The sequence below is a fragment of the Macaca mulatta genome, chromosome 2 (assembly GCF_049350105.2).
Source record: "Macaca mulatta isolate MMU2019108-1 chromosome 2, T2T-MMU8v2.0, whole genome shotgun sequence".
NCBI lineage: Eukaryota > Metazoa > Chordata > Mammalia > Primates > Cercopithecidae > Macaca > Macaca mulatta.
The window spans coordinates 127,563,378-127,584,393 of NC_133407.1; the positions used below are offsets into that span (position 1 = coordinate 127,563,378).

A 21,016-nucleotide genomic window follows, 5' to 3' on the forward strand; every position below is an offset into this window, starting at 1 on the left:
TTCAGTCTACTCTGACTTTTCATCACTTTTGGCATTGAACACCCTTGTGAAGCCCCTTCACTTTAGCCTCCCTCTTACATAAGCTAAATAATTCTAAGACCAGGGGATGTTTCCATTTGCAGGCACAAAGCTTTGCCTTGGATAAATTAGCAACTCTGTAAACAGTGAACACTGCTGTATTCTGGCCTTGCATGTTTGTGAAGGAAACAAGAGGGAGTTGATGGATTGAGAAACACATTCTGTTTGTACTTAGGTGCAAAATTGATGACATGTAGTTTTGATTTAAGATAAGCTTTTTATCCAGACCTGGTCTAATCTCTTCCTTTTACATATCTTCCTTACTGGCAATACAAGTGCATTTTAGTATTATTTGGAACACAGCATAATCATTTACCTCTAGAAATCCAGACATTTTTACTGTTTGCAAATCATTCTGATAAATTATTTTTGTTGCTTAAAATAAGAGGAGCAACTGCTTTGTATATTAGCAAAAATGTTCATACCTGATATGAGAGAGTCATGTTGGCTTCAGTTCCTACTGCCTTATGGACTTCCCATTCCCTCCTTAAGTCAGCCACCCACTCAGTACTTGCCACAAATCTAATCATGAGGTGCTCTCTGTAGGTAAATCCTTTCACCATGGATGTCCTCAAACCTCCCAAGAAAAGGTTCAACTGCTAAGTCAATCTCTTACCCTTTTTAATTCCATTCCCTTGCAGGTATCCCGGCCCTGCATAACAAGATGATCCCAACTCAAGGAAAAGGGTTTAGCAGTGTTGGATCTTGGCATATGTGGGATTTCACCAGGCAGAAAGGCAGACAAGATTAAGATTCTAGGCAGATGGAGCAAATGCGTCGAACGTGGGTATGAAGATGTTGAGGGATAGAGAATAATTCTGCAGGAATTCTGCTGGATGGAAGGGCCTTATAGGGTTAGAAAAGCTGGTGTCAGACTGTCAAGGACCTTAAATGTCATGGGGCCTCATCCAGGAACACATGGGATCAGGCTTAGATTAACCCAAATGTAACTCTCAGAGCCCAGAGATACTTCATGGTCCAGTCCTAGCACCGTGCAGCTGCCAAAAGTCAAAGCCATTCAAATCTGTACTGAAAACTTTGGAAAATCAAAGAAGCACTTAAGTCTCTTTCCCCATCTCTTGAATTCTCACTCTCTTTTGCCTCAACGATCTGTCTTTACCTGCCCCTGTCCCCGGTCCTAACAAAAAGCACTCCCCTAAATCAAGTCTAAGTTCCTCTCCCTTCTCACTCCTTTCTTAGTCTCCTCTTTCTTGTAAGAAGTTCTTGCTTCTGTTGTTAATGGAAGTTAATTAAAGTAGTCTTTCACCTTGTAGGGCTGTATTCTTGGCACTTGTTATCCTCATTTTCTACATCCAAAACCCGTGAACTAGAATATCTCTTAGGAGGTAAGGAAGAGTGAGGCTATCAGCCGAAGAAAAAGTCTCCAGAGGGGAGAATCACTTGTAATTTAATACTCTGTCAAAAAAACATCTCTGCCACCTATGGCTCCCCAGTAACAATGGAAGACAGAATCAACAGGTGAGAACCTCGGACAAAAATAAGTTACAAAGCCATTGTAATCCAGGTAAGAGCTATTAAGTTTCCAAACTAAGGCTGACCATGAGGATACCTGATACTGATTTCAGAAATTTTTTAAAAGTAGAACCAACAGGCCTTGAGGTCTAATTCTATTCAACATTAAAGGGAAGAGTGAGTCTAAGAAGACTTCAGGTTTTTAGCTTGGCCAAACCAATTGAGCTTTAAGTGAAATGTGTGATATGGCAATAGAGAAGGAAAAAGACATGACGATAGATTTGAGCTGCTGGTGGGAAATTGTGGTTTAGTGCCCAGCTGGCTGTACAGGCTGGATGGACCTTAGGAGGGAGGTTTGAGCTGGAAAATAAAGATGGAGAGTTGTCTTTCACTTTTAGATGATCAATGAGGTCATAAGGGTAGATGAGTTTACCTGGGGAAATTAGGTAGCTATTCGATTTGGCTTATTATGTTAAAATAATACTTCTCTAGTTAAGTACTTAATATGCCCGACACTGTGCCAAGCATTTTATATATATCCTCTCTTTTACGAAGCCCTCATAGGGCAGGTATTTTGATTCCAATCATACTGATGAGGAACTCCTAAGAAGGTATCTTGCTTAAGGTCCCATGACAAATAGGTGGCAGATCCAGGATAATTCAAGCCTGTCAGAACAGTGATTCTTAATTTTTCCCCTCCTTAGGCTCCAGGAATCACGTGAAGTTATGGATCCTGTCTGACCGAGGCACAGGCACACCACATGTTTATATTCCGCCTCCAGGATATCACAAACCTGAAGCCCATCCTCCATGGCCCAGAGAGAAAACCCAGGACAAGACCTTGGAGAAGACTATTTTCATGAAGACAAACGGAGAAGAGCACTAGAGTAAAAAGTCAGAGAGGTAAGGAAAGGCAGAGAAGGGTGAGATTGAGATGGTTACAGGGTTAGAAGTTGAGAGTCGATTCCATTATAATTATCAATGCCATCTACCCATTTAGGTAATGTTTTATTATCCTGCTGTTTAGTCCAGGATAATTGGAACAGCATGTATTGGGTTGGGTGGAAAAGTTAGAACTTGGGCAGGGAGATTGCTAAAGAAGAGTACGAGTGAAGATGTGACTGAGTGATTGATGATGGTCTGAATTGCGTATTCAGGGAAGAGAACTGGAAGCCCACCACGTAGAATCTATGCAGGTGCTCTTAAGACACTGGTTTGATTGGAATTACCTTCTTGTTAGATCTTAGGAATCTCCTTCCAGGTAACTTTTTCTATGATTAGACAATTGATTTGTTCAGGGTCACAGAGCAAAGTCCACATTCAATTCCATGTGGCCAATAAAAGTGAGGGGCTACAAGGTGGGATCCAGGGGCCAGAGTTATCAAAGTGATACAGCACTTTTAGGAATAGGACAGGGAATGGAGGAATTGGAATTCCAGTATTATTTTCAAAAGCAGAACTGGCTAGATGTGCTTGTGATTCCTGGGTGGAAACCATGGCAGTGGACAGAAGCAGCATGAAGGAAAAGAGCACTGGAATTCAGGTTGAGGAACTGTGAAGCCAAGGGTGTTGTATAGGTTGTCCATTTCAAATTAGTTAGGGTTGGGAGGAAGACTGAGGCAGCTACTTGGTTCTGGGATGATCTGCATGGAAGAGGGCAGAGTGACTTGGAGATGTGTGATTGAGGACAGTGAGCACAGTGAGTTGATGGTGTTGCTGGGTTGTAAGCAGCTTCAAAGAGATGGTATTTTGAAAGAAGGTGGAAACATAATGGCCAGGAGAACAAGCAAAGGACTAGGAAACAGTGAACTGAGGTGCATATGAATAAACAATCTCTAACCCAGAGGATTTCAAGAAAAGCAGAGTCCTCAAAAACCAAAGGTAGAGTTTCCCCACATTGATATTATACTAATTACACGTATAACAGTACTTTGGAAAAGCACAGGTCTCTGGTCACCTCTAAAAGGCAAGGTTGGTAAAGTTGTCAAGGTGCCACCTGCTGGTAGTCTTAACTAAATGGTCTCTTCAAGGGAAAGGGGATATATAATGGTTGGATTAAAGGCTCATTGAATAGCAAATTGTCCCTCTTGTTTCTTAAACCCAATTTGTACAGGGAAAGTTATGCCACTGTAAGAGATTTTTAAATGAAAAAAAAAAAAAGTTACACCCTTTGACCATGTATGTCAAGGTTAAAATGGCCTGGATCAGATTGCTACAAATTCCTGATAGCCTTTATATTCCTTCAGAAACACAAGCATAATGCAAATCTGTGGCTCTATAGCTTTGAAACCAAAACTAGTGATTGTCAGAGCTTTTCATGTTTTCCAGATGGGGATTTTACCTCACTGCCCCATTGCCACTGTGGAGGCACAGGTTTGTTACCAGCAACTACAAGTTTATGTAGCATTGGGAAGGCCAGGGATTATCATAGTTCCCTCCACCCTTTTTCCCCATAATCATGGGGGCAGGTATTTCAACTGTCAACTATTCATCTTCTTAAAAACATTAGGTTAACGGCAGCACCAAGGACTAATTCAGAATATGAAATTACAGAAATGATTTGCTAATGATTAGTAGCCTTTTATCAATTAATGTTTGGTCAGGTTATAAAAGACCAAATGTATTCAGTCACAAAATCCTAAGTGTATTGGAGTATTGCATGCTCAGTGATCAAGTTGTAGGTATCCTTCTAGCTGTCTGGGGCAGGTAAAAGCTGGGTGCTTAATAAAAGTGGTTTTTACACTGTTTCTGTCCTAAGAGACACTGCTATTTAGTAAGTTAAAAATTGACCTAAAGCTATTATTTCTAATACAGGAAATAGATTACTATACTTTGACATAGCTTTAAAATATTTATCTCTTACTGGATAGATTTGCTATAAAATCAAATTTTATTGAGGTAAGAGAAACTGGCATTTTTGCTTTAAAAATAACCACAAAAGATAGTTTATCCTGGTGATGTCATTTCACACTAGGATAATTTTGACTGAAACCAGGGTTAAAAATAAGACTGTTTCCAACTTCAAAAGAAAACATTTACCAACATGAAAAAGAAAACATTTACCAACATGAAAAAGGAACTATGTATAACTGTTTTAGCTCTGTCGCTCTGCAAATATAACTATCATTTCATAATCTTATTTTCATATTGTGAAGTACCCTTCTTGAATAAAAGCAGAAAAGTAAGACTTTCAAAAAACAAGCTGTATCAATTAAAGCTACTAGAGACAAGATGGTTAAGAATTATTTGGATAGTTTCTCCTAGCTCAAGCTTGTCCAACCCACAGCCCACGACAGCTTTGAATGTGGCCCAACACACGTGTAAATTTTCTTAAAACATTTGAGGTGTTTCTTTTTTGTTTTGAGCTCATCAACTAAGTGTATTTTGTGTGGCACCCAAGACAGTTCTTCCAGTGTGGCCCAGGGAAACCAGAATATTGGACACCCCTGTCCTAGTTGATTAACACAGGAGACTTTTAACCATCAACTTCACATGTACAATATTGGGGATAGTGCAGGGATAACAAACTCAAATGCCAACAGGGGCCAGGCAGACAGGCAGTGTATATGAACAGACTGGGTGGACTGGGGCACACTGGAAAACAAGCTATGCTTGTCGCTTAGCTTATTGGAGCATGAGTCCAGAGTTAGCCTAATCTTTCCTTTTTCCAGAGAAGCTAGATATGTGGTTTTTAAACTATCAACTTTTACGTGGTGACTATAAATTTTTTTCTTGCAAAAAGTATTTAGGGTGTGCCAGTTGCAGCCTGTGGGTGACCAACTGCAACTTTGTAACATTCAGAAGCCACCTTTGCATTCCTGACTAGCTTTGGTTTTCTGTAGAAACCCAAAAAGCTGAGGTTTTTTTCTTCAAGAAATGTTTTCTAGATAAGCATTTTTAGAAATTCATAGGTGGATATTCTCAAATACTTTAGGCATATTCAGCATTTTAAAAGCCTTCCCTCCACCATAGTGCCTACAGGAAACTCCTTTGAAAACAGCGCTCTGGCCACATTGCTTTCCTTGGCATATAACCAACGGCTCTTCTTCCAGCGATGAGAGCCACTGTCTTCACTTTTAAGATAATGCTTCTAATATTTTGCCATTAATTACCTTGTGATAGGGCTTTGATTTCCCAGCCTATTATTCATAGTCTACTGAAGAGTTTTTATCATGAAGAAATGTTGAATTGTATCAAATAATTTTCCATCAAATGAGATCATGTGTTTTTTTCTACTAATATGTTAACAGGGATCATTCCCATCAGTAAATGCTCTTTAAAACAAAAACACTCAAAACTCTTCTTTCCTTCCCCTGCCTTTTACAGTAAAATGCCATTTGCCATTCTCTTCTGAACTCACCTCTACCAAAACTGCTCATTAAGGTCACTAGTATCTCTGGCATCTTTCACTTAAGCCAAAAAGCTTAGCATCTCCTCTGATAAATTTTCTCCCCCTCATCCTCCTCACCCCATTCTAATCTTTTAGCAAATCCAGCTGCCTCTACAATCCATGCCACCAAATGCCATAGTGAGACTTAAAAGGTAAGCCAAATCTGCACTTAAAATTACCAGTGACTTTCCCTGTCTTTCTTCCCTCCATATGTGCATGGGCTCTCCCTCCTTTTCACTTAAATGTCACCTTACCATAGAAGCCTTCCACAACACCTCACAGAAGAGAGCCTACACCCTGTATCTCTATCTGGTTTTATATTTCTTATAGTACTTATTCCTATCTGACACACTGAAAAAAAAACTGATAAAACTAATAAAGTAATAACTTGTTTCAAACAGGGGAACAACTTTGTTTTCCTCACTGCTATTACTATGGTCCTGCTTTTGGAAAAAAGATTCAGTTTGCTAATATTTACATACAAGGTTTTAGAAAACTGAGATCGGCCTTGGTAGATTCTGTAATCCAGGTTATGTCGGCGTCCTAAAATAGGGTAACTTCCTGTCCTATATGGTTACTTGTTTCTGAGGGAAAGCTTATTACACATTTTATTATCTTCTATCTTTTGTATACTAAGTGGGAGACACTGTTTAATTGTAGGCCACTATATAGTATGTACTCTTCTAAAAAATCAGGAAGCTTACAGGTAAGAAATAATGGGCTGTGTCACCATCTGAGGCATTTAAGATCTGAACCCAGCTGCAATCTTAACACTATAAACCAGACTTTAAATAATGAATAATTCAAGTGACAGTATTTTAACATAAGTGGACCCCATTCTACAAGGCATATGTGTTTAAGAAAAAATAAGTGGAAAGAAACAACAATGCATATTTATTTTATACAGGTGACCTGGGCACATAGTGAAGTAAGCTATAAAAATTCCAAATAATTATCTCTAAAGGAAATCCTTTGTTACATGGCTTTACATATTGATTACTCTGGAAAGTTTCTGAACTCTGTTTAGTAGCAGATCTCCTTTCTTGATAGTTTCTTGGTACTGCCAGTTCTTGCTATCAGGTCTATAAATAAATTCAAGAAAAAATGAATTATTTACCAGTCACATTACTCCATGACAATAGTTGACCTACATTTAAGGCACTTAAAATTTAGGAATGCCCCTTATTCTAAGCAATGTAACAAATGATACACAAAATGAGAGTACCTGTTGGTTTCTACTATTTCATTCACTTTATCTATTTTGCAGTGTAGTCTCCCAGCAGCAATAAACCTGGACAGTTCCCTAGAGAAAAAAAATAACAGCATTAGCTTTATAGAAAATTCTTAGAAAAATGCAAACTGCATTACAATACTGTCTTAAAATTGTAACATTTAGTGTCCCTTCAAGCTTGTTATTGCATATGCAGTAGTTGAGGTTGTCCCTGATGTATTGCAGGCTTTAAGTCATCTAGAATAAACATGATCCTAGAAGTTCCTATTCAGATAGAAAGTAGATCAAACAATGAAACCATTCATATGTACTCTGAGAAAAACTGTAGGTTAGGAAAAATTAGGGAATAAAACTGATCAAAGTAATAAAGTAATAAACTGTTTCAAACAAAAGACCTAAAACAAAATTATGGAACACAGCCCATGGGTAAACACATCAACAGCAGTAGTATTGACTAAAACAACGACCCCTTCCCTCTCCAACATATCTTAGTCTAAACAAGTGGGAGGCGAGAAATGATGCAGAATTATTGGCTTTGCCCATTTTTAAAAAGGGGATTTCATCTAAAATGTAATTTTTTAAGGGAGAAAAAAAGAATCCATGACAACCCAGATTTGAAATTCTTAGGTATCACAGAAATTTAAAACAAGGGCTTTTTAGGTAACAACAACTAGAGCTCAGTGGTGCAACCCTTGCCTCTTAAGCTTGTCTTAGAACGTGAAGGAAAAAAAACTGAACAATTCAAATACTACCTGAATTCAGCTACTACCTGAAAGGTACCAGCTGCCTTGCATTCACTTGTCATCAAGATGACTTAAGGAATACTGCTGTGTGTGCCCCTAACTAATTAAGGCCTTATCATCTTCACATCACAGTTAAGATACTGAAACATCACAGTTAAGATACTGAAGAGACATAACCTGACCAAGGCCACAGAGTTGGAAAAAGAAGGAAAGCCAAGCCCTTTTTCTCATGCACTGATCACAACAAGCCACTCCTTCCACTGACTCATGAAAAACACACTCATAAGGCCCAGCCTGCACCCTAATGAACAACCCTCTTGGAGAGTGGTCATCTGACTTCAGTTTCACAGACTAGAATTCAGAAATGGAACAAAATCTTGGGATACCTGCCTTCTATTTTGGTAAGGATCATTTAAAAAATGTGTTGGTGTCTGAAACTTACCTTGAAGTGGTTAAAAAACATAAAATGTATAGATTGTGACAATATGTTAACAGGTACTGTACAATTCTTTAGAATGTTATGGATGTTTGAAATTTAAAAAATAGTAAAAAGAAAATGGTCTTATTTAAAAGAAATGCATCTTCATTTAAAGTTTCCACTGCGGACCACTGAAAACACCATCATCAACATTTAAAAACACCTACATGTGGGAGCCACCGATCTAGATACCATCTGGACATCCCATATTGTGTATGTCTCTTCCCCAACTCTACTCTCACCACCCTCATCCAAGCCACAGTAACATCTCCTCCAAGAGCTACTAAACAGCACAACTGGTCTCTCTGCTACCTTACTCTATATAAGACACTGCATAGGACCATGTAACTTGGGCTCAAAATCTTCCAGTGGCTCCCTATCAAACCTAAATTAAAACTCAAACTCCATTCCATGACCTACAAGGCCCCTACACAAATCACCTAACTCTCCATATATTATCTTCACAATCTCCTACTGCTCCCCCGACGATGCTGGAGCCACGCTGACATTTTGTGTTCCTACAACATCCAAGCTTATTCCTGACTCAAAGCCTTAGCCTTTTCTATCCCCTTTTCTGCATGCAGAAGGACTCCATATGGCTGACTCTTCTCAATTCAAATCTCAAAGCAAACCTCACCTCCTCAAGCATGCCATATGTAAGGATAGCATTTTCTCATCTCCATAGGTTCATTTCTATGTGAAATTACCTTTTATATTTGCTTCCTTGCCATCTCTTCCCTACTACTACAATGAAAGTCTGTGAAGAGGGAGCTGTAAAACAATACCAAACATACAGTAATGGCTCATTAAGTAGTTGTTCAATCACTGATGCAAGTACTAAAAGTCCCACATTTAACAACCAATTTGACCAGAATTGCAGCAGCAACCTAAAAATTGGAAGGAATTATCAGAGGGGATATGACCAACTGTAAAATACGAGATCTAAGAGTCATTACTATAGCTGCAGTGTGGTCTACAAAGAAGTAACAGAAGACAACTCTGGTAACAACTGGTCTAATGACCTTTAACAAATCACTTAGAGTCACTACAACTCATTTTCCTATCTGTTAATGCAAGGGGCAGATACGAGGAAGGCAGAGGCGACAGGATATATATGTTTTGATAATACTGAGGAAAAAACCTCCCCCCTCCCCGTCAAGGTTGAGGGAACCAATGTAAACAAGTAAACTGTACCAAGTTCACGTATTAAAAGGCAACTTTAAAATTTCAATTAACATGGCATTATTCAGACTTACTGATCAATGAATTCCACACCAACACCAAATGCTTCTGCCATATAGCCAAGGGTTAATGACCTGTATGATTCCAGCAGCTGACTGTATGCATGAATTCTCATTTCTCTTACATAGTATCGATAATGAGGGGCAAAAAGCCAGTCCTTTTTCATTTCCTGTTCCACAACCGCTGCAATGAATAAAATGACAAATTATAAGACTCTCCTTTTCAGATAAAAAGATTAAAAACTAAAGCAACACTAGTTGAGTCCAACAGATAGATGAACAAGTATCAAACTTCTCACTGCCCTGCCACATCATGTCATCAACAATGGCAGCAACAGCAGTGATAAAGAAGGCCAGGTATGTAAACATCATCCTTAAGTAGCAGGTGGCTATTTGATATCACCAGCAGAAAGAGCTCAGCTTCTAAAGGAACCTGTTCACAGATGACAAAGTTCACGTACTAACATTTTAACCATGGAGAACTTCTTATGCCTTAAGTAAAATAAAGTAAAATTCATTTTTTAAACAATTCTAACAGAGAAACAGCAGGTGCAGTGAAAAATGATTTATATAGACCAGAAAAAGGTATAAACCAGACATTTTCAAACAGCAACAAAACTCAGAAGCAAGAAAGCAAAGACTGATGACTCCTATTTCCTGTTTATTTGTTCATGTAAATAGTCTACATAACAAAACACTATGAACAAGGTTTGAAGACAAATGATAAACTAGAAAATTTATTTACAATGATGAGTTAATGGCCTTGATCCAGAAAGAGGTCTTTAGAAGTCAAACAGTAAAATGTATGTAGAGGATTAATGAGCAATCCACACAAATATAAATTATTTTACTGAATAACTCCTGTATATCACTGCTCTAGATAGTTATATAGCAGTGAACCAAAAGACAAGATCCTTGCTGCCACAAAGACTACATTTTCAAAGGGCAGAGACAGATCAACAAATACACAAGATAAATCCTGTGAAGAAAATAAAAGTAACATGATAGAGTGACGAGCAAGTCCTCCACTGGATTGGAGTGGACAGGGAATATCTCTTTGAGGGGTTGGCTAAGCACAGAGCAATGTAAATGATAAAAAAAAGTCTGAAGGCAGGAAAAGCATGGTTAAGCCCAGGAACAGAAAGGATGGCAGACTCAGTAATGCAAGTAGGAAGACAACTACAGGGATACAGAAGGTGAGCAAGAAAAGAGACTCTAGAGTACACTTATGTTTGTGGTTTCAACAAGATGGAAATCCCTGGAGAAGGAGAATAGTTGTTTTTAGTGTTGGGGGTCAGGGTGGGATTTAAGCATACACTGGCAGTGTTCAAGTGGATATGCCTATTAAACAGCCAAGTGAGGACACTAAGGAGGCATTAAGGCATGAGTCTGGTGCTCCAGTTTGGGGCTGGAGACACGAATTTGTCAATCACTGCCATCCAAACGTTATCTGATGGCACAAAATGAAGATAAGAGACAAGGGCAATAACTCAGTCTAAGGCAGTCAGTCACTGAGAGGTGTAACAGTGGATGAGGAGGTAGGTCCAGAGAAAACAAGAGCATGTTACTGCAAAACCAAGAGAAAGCTGTGGTGAGAAGCAAAGGATGGTCAACATCAAGGCAGATAAAGATGAACAAGGGAACACATGATTTAGCAACATGGAGTTCCATGGCCACTAACCATGAGATGGTACGTATTCTCACTAATAAGAGAAATGCATAACATATCAATAAAATTATTTCTGTCCTCTCAGACTGGCAAAGAGTATGGAGAGGGTGGGACAGGCTCTCTCAAATGCTATAGATTGAGAGAAGTATAAATTGTGTAAATATAAACTGGCATATTTCTGGAGGGCAACAGTGGTCAAGACAATATATTTAACCTTTGGAAAGTTCAATTTCTTAGACTTTTTTCCCAAGGAAATAACAAGTGGGAAGGATGCATTGTTGGAGTGTTCAAAACAGAGTTGCTTATAATAGGGCAAAACTGGAAACAACCTAGTTTTCTGTCAGTAGAGGATAAATTATGGCATAGCCAATACATTGAAATACTAGGAAGTCCTTAAGAAAGGATAACGTGAAGCTCCTAGGAACACTACCTGTTCAATTTGCTGCTATTCTCAATGTTAGTACACGACAGCCACTCAAAAACTAAATGACCAATTATATATATAGTGACATGAAAAGATACATTACTTGTGAAGAGAAAAAAAGGTACTTACAAAACAGCGTATAAAATACATCCACAATACATAAAAGTGTTACATGCCTGTATCTCTGGGTAACAGTACCCCTGAAGGACACACTTGAAAACCTGATTAACAGCAGTTGCCTCTAGAGAAAGGACACTGGTGATCATACATTAGAGAAAGCCTTTTTCTTCTTTATATGATACTGTTTACAACTGTATCATATAAAGTATACATATAGTGTATAGTATATGTGTACATATAGCTTTGGTTTTTAAATGTTTTTCTTTTTTAAAGTGCATATAATAAATGAATAAAAGGTCTAGAAGGATATATAACAAAATATTAAAATCATTGTCTCGGGAAGAATTTTATGTGAGTGAATGTGTGTATGGATTTGGGAGTGAGGTGAGATACAAAACCTTTCACTTTCTCAGTTTATTTTTGATTTCTAAATATAGTCAGGTATTACCTAGAAAAGGACACTACTTCCTTTTCCAATTGAATTATTTTAGAGCACATTAGTACCAAGTACTATCCTGCTGTCAGGTCATTATGAAGATTAAAAAAAAAGCATAAGGTCTGCTCCCAGAAATTCTAGTTAGCAAAGGAGGCAAACTAGGAAATTATCACAAAACAGTGTGCTAAGTTTTAGCAAGTGGGGCATGTGGCCAGTAAGTATATGAAAAGATGCTCAACGAAACTAGTCATTAGAGAAACACAAAATTACAATGAGATATCATTTCACACCCACAATGATACCTATAATCAAAAAGAAAATAGTAAGTACTGGATGTGGGAACACTGGGACCCTCACACACTGCTGATGCGAATGTCAAATGGTGCAGGCACCTGCTTTGGAAAACTGGCAGTTACTCAAAAAGTTTATCAGAGGGTTACCATTAAAGTGCAGCCATTCCACTCCATATGTCCACAGAAAAAGCTGTACACAAATCTTCACTATAGCATTATTGATAGTAGCCAAAAAGTGCAATCAATCCAAAAATCTATGAACTAATGAATGGATAAATAAAATGTAGTATATACGTACAACAGACTATCATTTGGCTATAAAACAAAATGAAGTACTGATACATGCTACAACATGGATGAATGTGAGAGCATTATCAAGTGAAAAGCCAGGAACAAAAAGCCACATATTTTATGATTGCACTTAGATGATATGTCAAGAATAGGCAAATTCGTACAGACATAAAGTAGATCAGTGGTTGCCAGGGGCTGGGGGAAAGGAGGAATAGGGAGTGACTGCTAATGGGTATGGGTTTCCTTTTGGGGTGATCAAGATGTTCTGGAATTATTATTTTCAAAATCTTGCCAACACACTAAAAACTACTGAATTGTACACTTCAGGTAATTTTATGGTATGTGATTTATACTTCAATTTTTTTAAAGGAGGGGGCATAAAATAAGAGCCCCAGGAATGCAGAGAAGTAAGAGATTTGTTCTGACTGAGGGAAGCAGGGAAGGGCTCTATATTTGAGTTGAGTGATGACCAGGAGACCCCAAGCATAAAAAAGGGAAAAGAGCAGTTCTACAATATAACCTTATGTACAAAAGCAACATAACTTTATGTGTATGTATGAGAAGATAAGGCCAAGTGAGTAACTCATCATGCTGGAGAAACCTGTTCCTACATTACCTGAGGTAAGTACTATGAATTCTCACAAAGCAGCCCAATTTATATGCATGGAGAAAGCATCCAAAAACACTGGGCCAAAAGCCACTGCAAAAACATTAACAGTAATCATTTAGAATCCTCCATTCCCACTTTTCACCAATGCTATCTATTAAACCAAACACCTTCTGAAATTTGCAGCATGAACAAGAGACTATATCAATGTCAAATTTTAAGTTTTTGGAAAGACCCCTGGGTCAACTTGATGCAAGCTAATTCTTCTATCATCTTAATAGTTTGTGGTCATTATTAGGAAACCAAATAGCCAGGAAAGAATGGGAACAAGAGGGAAAAACAAGCAAATGTGTGTAGGCAGGATCACTATAAACTAGCTTTGAAGGAATACAATTATGTTCAACAGATTATTTTCTTAACCCATAGCCCTTGAAAATGATTTGCAAATCAGCACAAAGATTTAGCTATTTAGCTATTGCATACAGAATAACCTATTGCTGAATTCAAGGTTCAATTAATCTCTAACCCAAATCACATTCAGAATTCCCTCACTTCTTTCTCCATGAAGTTCAATATTTATAGCCATTTGCTAACTTTTGCCTTATACCCCATTACGACGCTAAACCAGGGGTCTGGCAAATATCCTCAGCAAAGGGCCAGAGAGTAAATATTTTTAGGCTTTGCAAGCTACATAGCTGTCACATCCTCCTTTTTTAAACAACACTTTAAAAATGCAAAATTCATTCTTACCTCCTGGGCCATACAGCAGGCCACAATCTGATGACCCCTTTTCTAAACAAAACTGGGCACATTAGGAATACTGATCAAAGACATGCAGCTATCTACACACTACATTTCTCAGATAGGTAAAAAATCTTCTGAGGTTATTTGCACATAGGATCAGGAGTAAGATAATCAAAAATATCAATTCTATCCTTACCTAATGATTGGAAGAAAACAGAGTAACGGCATTCATAGAGTGAAAACAGATACTGCCGAACTGCTGGAAGACTGTGCAACACTTCAAGAATCTCTGCTCCTTTAATGACCTAGGTATTTTAAAAAACATATATACAAAATTTTAAAATGTACATTTTAATGATTTTGTGTATTGAAACAAAAAAAAGTCTTTAAATTTGAGTATAAAAGTTTGGTCATTACCTTTTCCCTGAGATCTGGTCTTTCTAAGGCAATCATACTGACATAGACAGTATAAGTCACAAATGTTTTATAATCCATGAGTTCATAGGATGTAAATGTTGAAACAGTGTCAAGGAAGAGTTCAGCTGCCTGTTTGAAATCACGAATAGCCACACAATAAAGACCCTGATACACTTTGAGGCGGTTTCTCCTGTCCCAGTCTCCTCCTTCTTCTATTAAGCTATGAAATAAAAACAGTAAGATCATAGTCTGGAAACAGACAAAGCCATGTTTTAAAAAATTTTCTGTTATTTGAAATGAGGAAACAACTTTTAACAACTTGAACCAAAAGGAAATATTTAAAATATTTTACTAAATAAGTACATCAATTATTTGACCAAACTTACTGGCTATAAACAAAACAGGCAGTTTCTTATATCAACTTCTCATTTGTAGCATCATAATTTAGAGAGAATATAATCCCACTGTTAGAAAGTACCTTTTCGCCTTTTCTGTGTTTCGTGTGATGAGATCATTATCCATATAAAATAAGCCAATCCTAAGGAGATAGAATACAATATCCAATCGGTGACCCAGGGCCACAGTTTTGTCATATGTCTTGCGAAAGGCTGTCAGAGCTCCCTCCTGTCAAGAAAGCCAAGGCAATAGGTGAGAAAAGGCTACAAGTTTCCAAAAAAAAGCTATCAGCTGTCTGGGATTTTCTTCAAAAGTTGGGGGAACAGGTAGGAGTAGAGGTACAGCAAGATGGCCATTAACTGGTAATTGTTGAAGCTGGGTGGTAAGTACACAAGGGTTTATTATTCTACTTTCTCTACCTGTATAAAGCATAAAAAATACATAATGCCCAAGCATATACTTAGATTCTGGAAAACAATTTAAGAAAAATATAATATATTCACAATTGTTAAGTATTTTTCTTTGTTCTGTATATTCAATGTTTTCTCTCTTCAATAATCACAATATACTATTTCAAAATAATCATATCTGAAGGGTTTTGGAAATTGTATCTTAGTCGCTATTAGAATATGACTAAATTTGTAAATATGTAATTTTCTCTCAAAGCATTGTGGGATGTTTCCTTTGCTTTAAAGACAAGAATGTGAATAAAATAATTTATTCACACTTGGTAGTTTTCAGTATGTGTCTGCCTGGTTTGTTTTATGTAATTATTAGTTATATTTCATAAATTTATAAGGGACTGGGAAGACAGCAATGGATACACGTAGCACTCAGATCTTGGTTTTTAAATACTATCCCCCACTAAAAGGAACCAGGGATCCTGGGACAAATGGATAATTCTAGGTTTATTGGAGTGAAAATAACAGGTGAACCTGTGACATTTTGTTTTATCAGAAAATAAGACTAATGAGATATGTCAAAAGGACAAAGTGTCTTGAAAGAGCCTCTACTAACAAATTTGCAACAAACTTAGCACCATAAAGAATAAAGACTCTCATCAGTGGTAACAGTGAATAATAAAAGCCCACTAAGTCCATTAAGTATTTAGTAATACTAAATAAAATAAAATATAAAAAAAGAGTAAATAGGAGGGGAAAAGTTCTTTTTGGAAGAATGATATTTAATAAACACAGAGGAAATATAATATTAGAACATTTTACAACTTCCTGATATTGATTCAAGCATGTCCTTGTTGAAATTCTTCAAAACCTGAATCAAAAGTTTGAAGTTTCTCATTCATATGTAATATATTAGTCTTTAAAACCAAACCACAAACACACAGCTTAAAAGTAAATGGAAACCACTAGCTAATTCTAAATTTTTATGTATTTTCCAAATTTTTACAATGACCAAGTCTTAAGTTTACAACCAGAAAAGAGAAAAAAACCTCGTTTTAGATATACATTACAGAACATTTAGGTACTTATTATGTGCTAGGTACCAGCCTAAGCTTTTTCCTATCTTTAATCCGCATTAAGTAGAAACTATCAGTACCCCTATTTTACATATGAGGAAACCGAGGGTTTCATAAATCATAATTACCAAGGTTGAAAATAGAACCCAGGCAATCTGATTCAAGAGCTGACACTATTTTTATTTTTTTATATTGGCACCATGTCATTCTACATCTAAATACTTCCAGGCAAATAATTTAAAATTAAGAACATTCAAAGCCCTTTTTCTTAACCACTATTACACAGTTACTCAAATTTCAAAGATCCAGTAATGGTGGGTACCCCTCTGGTGCCCTGATGGTGGAGTAAGCTGGCTGTTATATAGAACAACAGGCCACACATATTAAAAAAAAAAAAAAAAGTTCATTATCCCAACAATTGTTTCATATACTATACGCTAGAGAAACACTAGCATATATACACAGAGACATACATAAGCATGTTTTTACAGCAGCAGTTTGCTACAGCAAAAACAGATGAAAATAACACACATGTCCAACAACAGCTGAACAGGCAAATAAACTATGCCAGAGCTAGCTCTACTGTGGAACATTTGGCAGCAGTTAACCAGGATGAGCCAGATTTATGTATGCTGGCATGGAAAGACCTCTTAAATATGGAAAGACCTCTTAAATATAATGCTGAATTAAAGGGGCAAACAGGACCGTACACTAGTACACTATGATCCCATGTACAAAAAAAAAAAAAAAAAGACAAAAATTTCTGCAGGTATTAATTTTTTTTAAATTTGTTCTTTTATTGAGCATTTATATTTTTATATATAAAATTTTACATAAAAAAGATTTTATGGCCGAGTGCAGTGGCTCACGCCTATAATCCCAGCACTTTCGGAGACCAAGGCAGGTGCATCACCTGAGGTCAGGGGTTCAGGAGTTCGAGACTAGCCTGGCCAACATGGTGAAACCGGGTCTCTACTAATAATACAAAAAAATTAGCTGGGTGCGGTGGCGCACGCCTCCCTCGGCCTCAGCTACTCGGGAGGCTGAGGGGGGAGAATCGATTGAACCCAGGAGGTGGAGGTTGCAGTGAGCCAAAATCACTCCATTGCACTACAGCCTGGGCGGCAAGAGTGAAACTCCGTCTCAAAAAAATATATATTAAAAAGTTTATATAAATGCACAATAAGGTACAGAGTAAAGAAAGATCAACAGAACTTCAGCATTTACTATACTGTTTCTTAGTTTCTGCTAAGGAAAGTATTACTCGTGTAAAGTACTAAAGACACCAGACCAGTGCTTCCCAACCAACTGAGAAAACTGCTGAAAATGATCCCAATTTTGTAAAAGCAGTAAATAAAATTCTCTAGATCTACACTTACGTTTTTATTGGCATGGGGTGAAATGGGGAAGAATACAGCCCTAGCTGCTGTTTAGGGAAATGACAAGGCATTTCATGGAGACTTTTTCATCTTTACATTGATTCACTAGTATAAGCAAGCATGATTACCTTTATACTTTTTCTAAAACGAAGTTAATTTTTTTAATGAGAAACGATTATCTGGAATAGTCCCCAATTTTAGCCCACACTAACTACAGAGAGGGGAAACCATCTCCACTCACTTTGTCACCTATCCGGCAGAGGTACTCGGCCTTTGCCATCATTGCATCGCGAATTTCGCTCTCTCCTAGATTCTTCTCTGCATCTTCCAGCTCCTCATCCAAACGCTTCAACTCGTCTTCATTTGCCTTCTTCATTTTATTGAGTAGGTCCACGTCTATCTGCCAGTCGAGGGATCTGCACAAGGCTTCATAGTAAGGAGCCATGTCTGACATGCAAAAAGAGGGATGTGTGAGTGGGGACACTTGTGCCCTCAAGTCAAAGTCGGCCCAAGTCTTTCACCCCCCGACCCCCAATAAGTCATCCACCAGTCTCTTCCCCACTAACAGGAAGGCAAGGGATGGCGCTTAATAATCGACTTGGCAAAACATGAAACGTATGCTGGTGGGAGGTTTGCGTGAGGGCCAATCCTGGCACTGCCAACCTCTACTAGGGCTGGAGGGAGGGCAATCCTCGGTTTGCTCTTGCCGGATTCTGTTCCAAAAGTCTTCAAACAGGGAAAGACTTTTTATACACACATATGTTCAAACACTCACATTCACTATAGAAGGGCCAAAAAGAACCGAACCCAAATTTCCTTCCACAGGCAAGCTGAACTCTCCTGCTGGAATACCCCGCGCCCGGGAGCAGTCCCGAATGACAGTAAGTCACGGGGCCTTTACTCTGTGCCTAGCACAGGGATAAATATTAATGCCTCACGACTCTCCTCCAAGCTGCCCTTACAGGGGAAGGCCGCACAGAGATGCCAACCGCTCCGAGATAAGGCGAGGTCCCCCAGGGTATCCCCAAACCAAAGCAAAACCCTAAGGACCGGAGAAGCCAGGCCTGGTCTCGGAGACCCCGTCAGAGGGACGCCCCGGGGTCTGGAGCTCCATCAAAAAAAGTCCCCGTAGGCTCCGGAACGCGGGGACGGCCCAGGCCTAGGCCGCTGACTCGGCGCTCGTGCGGGCCTCACTGTTATCGCGGACGGCCGCCATCAGCTCGTCGCGCACGGCAGCGTCTCCGCGGTGCTCGGGCAGGCTGAGCAGGAAGCGCAGCTGCGCGATGCGCAAGTCGGGGTTCTTGGGCAGACCCTCCTCCTCCAGGTTCTCCAGCGGCATCGCGGCGATGGGAACAGGGGCTGACAGGAGACAACTCGGTTCCGACCGGCTACGGCAGCGGAAGCGGGAGGAGTCGGCGAATACGCCCGGCCGCCTCCGGCCCGACTTCCGGCTCCGTCTCCGCCGGCAGCGTCCTCTGCTGGACACCTCCGGGAACGCCTCGCCCGGCCTGGGCGCCTGCGCCCCAGTGTGGTCACCGCGGGCTTTTCCACGCTCAAGGCCCCGGCGGAGTCGCAGAGTGGGTGCGGCCCAACTCAAAAGCCCAATTTCTTGAATCTCTTTCTCACTCCCTTTTTAGCTATTTTACTTTCTGTTTGTAACTGATGGGACCTTAAAATTTTTTGAAAAATGAAAATGTAATAACAGCATCAATAAAAAATCACCATAGTTTGTCGAGTCGTTACTCTTACGCATCTCATTAAAATCATCTTCATGCTGCGAGGTAGTACTATTAGCCTATTTAGTAGGTAAGACAACTGAGGCACAAAGAGGTTAGGGAAACTGATCAACCAAGGTCATGTAACAGCCGTGTTGCAAGGCCTAAATGAAAACCCCTATCTAGAACTCTAAAATCCACATTCTTTCTGCAGTTTTTAGAAGAAAAAAACTGCACCCAGGATTCTGCGTCATAGTACAACAGCATGGTCGTTTTGTTTACATATAAATTAAATCAAATCATTACATGCCTGCATTTTCAGCCTCCTTTTGTTTATATTGCTGTAGATCTTCAGAGTTGGTCATGGTTACATTAAATTCCGTTTTGTTTTGTTTTTTTGAAACGGAGTCTTGCTCTGTCACCCAGGCTGGAGTGCAGTGGCACAATCTTGGCTCACTGCAACCTCTGCCTCCTAGCTTCAATCGAGGTGCTGCCTGCCAGCACCACCACGCCTGGCTAATTTTTGTATTTTTAATAGAGACGAGGTTTCACCATGTTGGCCAGGCTGGTCTTGACCTTCTGACCTTAAATGATCCGCCCGCCTCAGCCTCCCAAAGTGCTGGGATTACAGGTGTGAGCCACCCTGCCTGGCCTAAATTCCATCTAATGGATTTACCGTAATTTACTTTCACTCTTCCCTCTCTTAGAGGTATCTTTAAGGTTGACTAGAGTTTTTACTTACGTAATATAAAAACTTAGATGAAGACTTTGGATGTCTAGATGACTTCATGTTTTGCATCTTTTTCCTTAACATAAATTCCCAAGAAGGAATAATGGACTAAGGAAAGAAGGATTTTGTGACTTGGGGATATTTAATGTTAAATGGTTTTCCAAAAGAGCTGAACCAGTTTACATAGCCGCCGAAACAGGTGAGACTGCCACATCTCAAAGGCAGCAGGCATCATCACATGATTTAAATGTATTATTTGTTTCTATAAAAATGAAACAAGCATTTTGAAGACAACTCAAATGATAGAGAATATATGAAGAGTAAAAAAATTTACTATTAAATAGCTCTCCACCACTGCTAAACTTTTGGTGAAAAACTTTCTAAACATCTTTCATTTAGTCATTCAACAAACATGGTTGCATGGTTACAAAGTACCATGCACTGTCTTAGGCCTCAAGGACTCAGCAGTGAAGAGCACAAAGCCCTGTCTTTGGAACTTACATTCTAGAGAAGCATAGCTTCTTTAAAACTCACCTGAGTATATTAACATGATAATTCTATACTCGCACATTTTATTTTATTTATTTATTTATTTTTAGACGGAATCTCCCTCTGTCACCCAGGCTGGAGTGCAGTGGTGTGATCTTGGCTCACTGCAACCTCTGCCTCCTGGGTTCAAGCAAT

At 38.9% G+C, this 21,016-nt stretch overlaps 1 protein-coding gene and 1 long non-coding RNA gene across 3 annotated transcripts; one reads left to right on the plus strand and one right to left on the minus strand.

The window, feature by feature from the left end:
* Positions 1–719: 719 nt before the first annotated feature.
* Positions 720–8,491, plus strand: LOC144339532 (uncharacterized). The gene is made up of 3 exons (XR_013414557.1): positions 720–865; positions 2,256–2,454; positions 8,048–8,491. It is a non-coding gene; the product is annotated as an uncharacterized LOC144339532 (long non-coding RNA).
* On the minus strand, positions 6,819–19,301 carry PSMD6 (proteasome 26S subunit, non-ATPase 6). Of its 2 annotated transcripts, none has more exons than XM_015130442.3 (8): positions 18,938–19,301; positions 18,129–18,334; positions 15,114–15,259; positions 14,636–14,855; positions 14,415–14,523; positions 9,650–9,818; positions 7,167–7,244; positions 6,819–7,023 (listed from the first exon to the last, which is right to left on the minus strand). In XM_015130442.3, exons 1-8 carry the CDS (start codon positions 18,999–19,001, stop codon positions 6,927–6,929), a joined length of 1,089 nt encoding a protein of 362 aa, XP_014985928.1. In that variant the 5' UTR covers positions 19,002–19,301; the 3' UTR covers positions 6,819–6,926.
* Between the last annotated feature and the right edge of the window lie 1,715 nt (positions 19,302–21,016).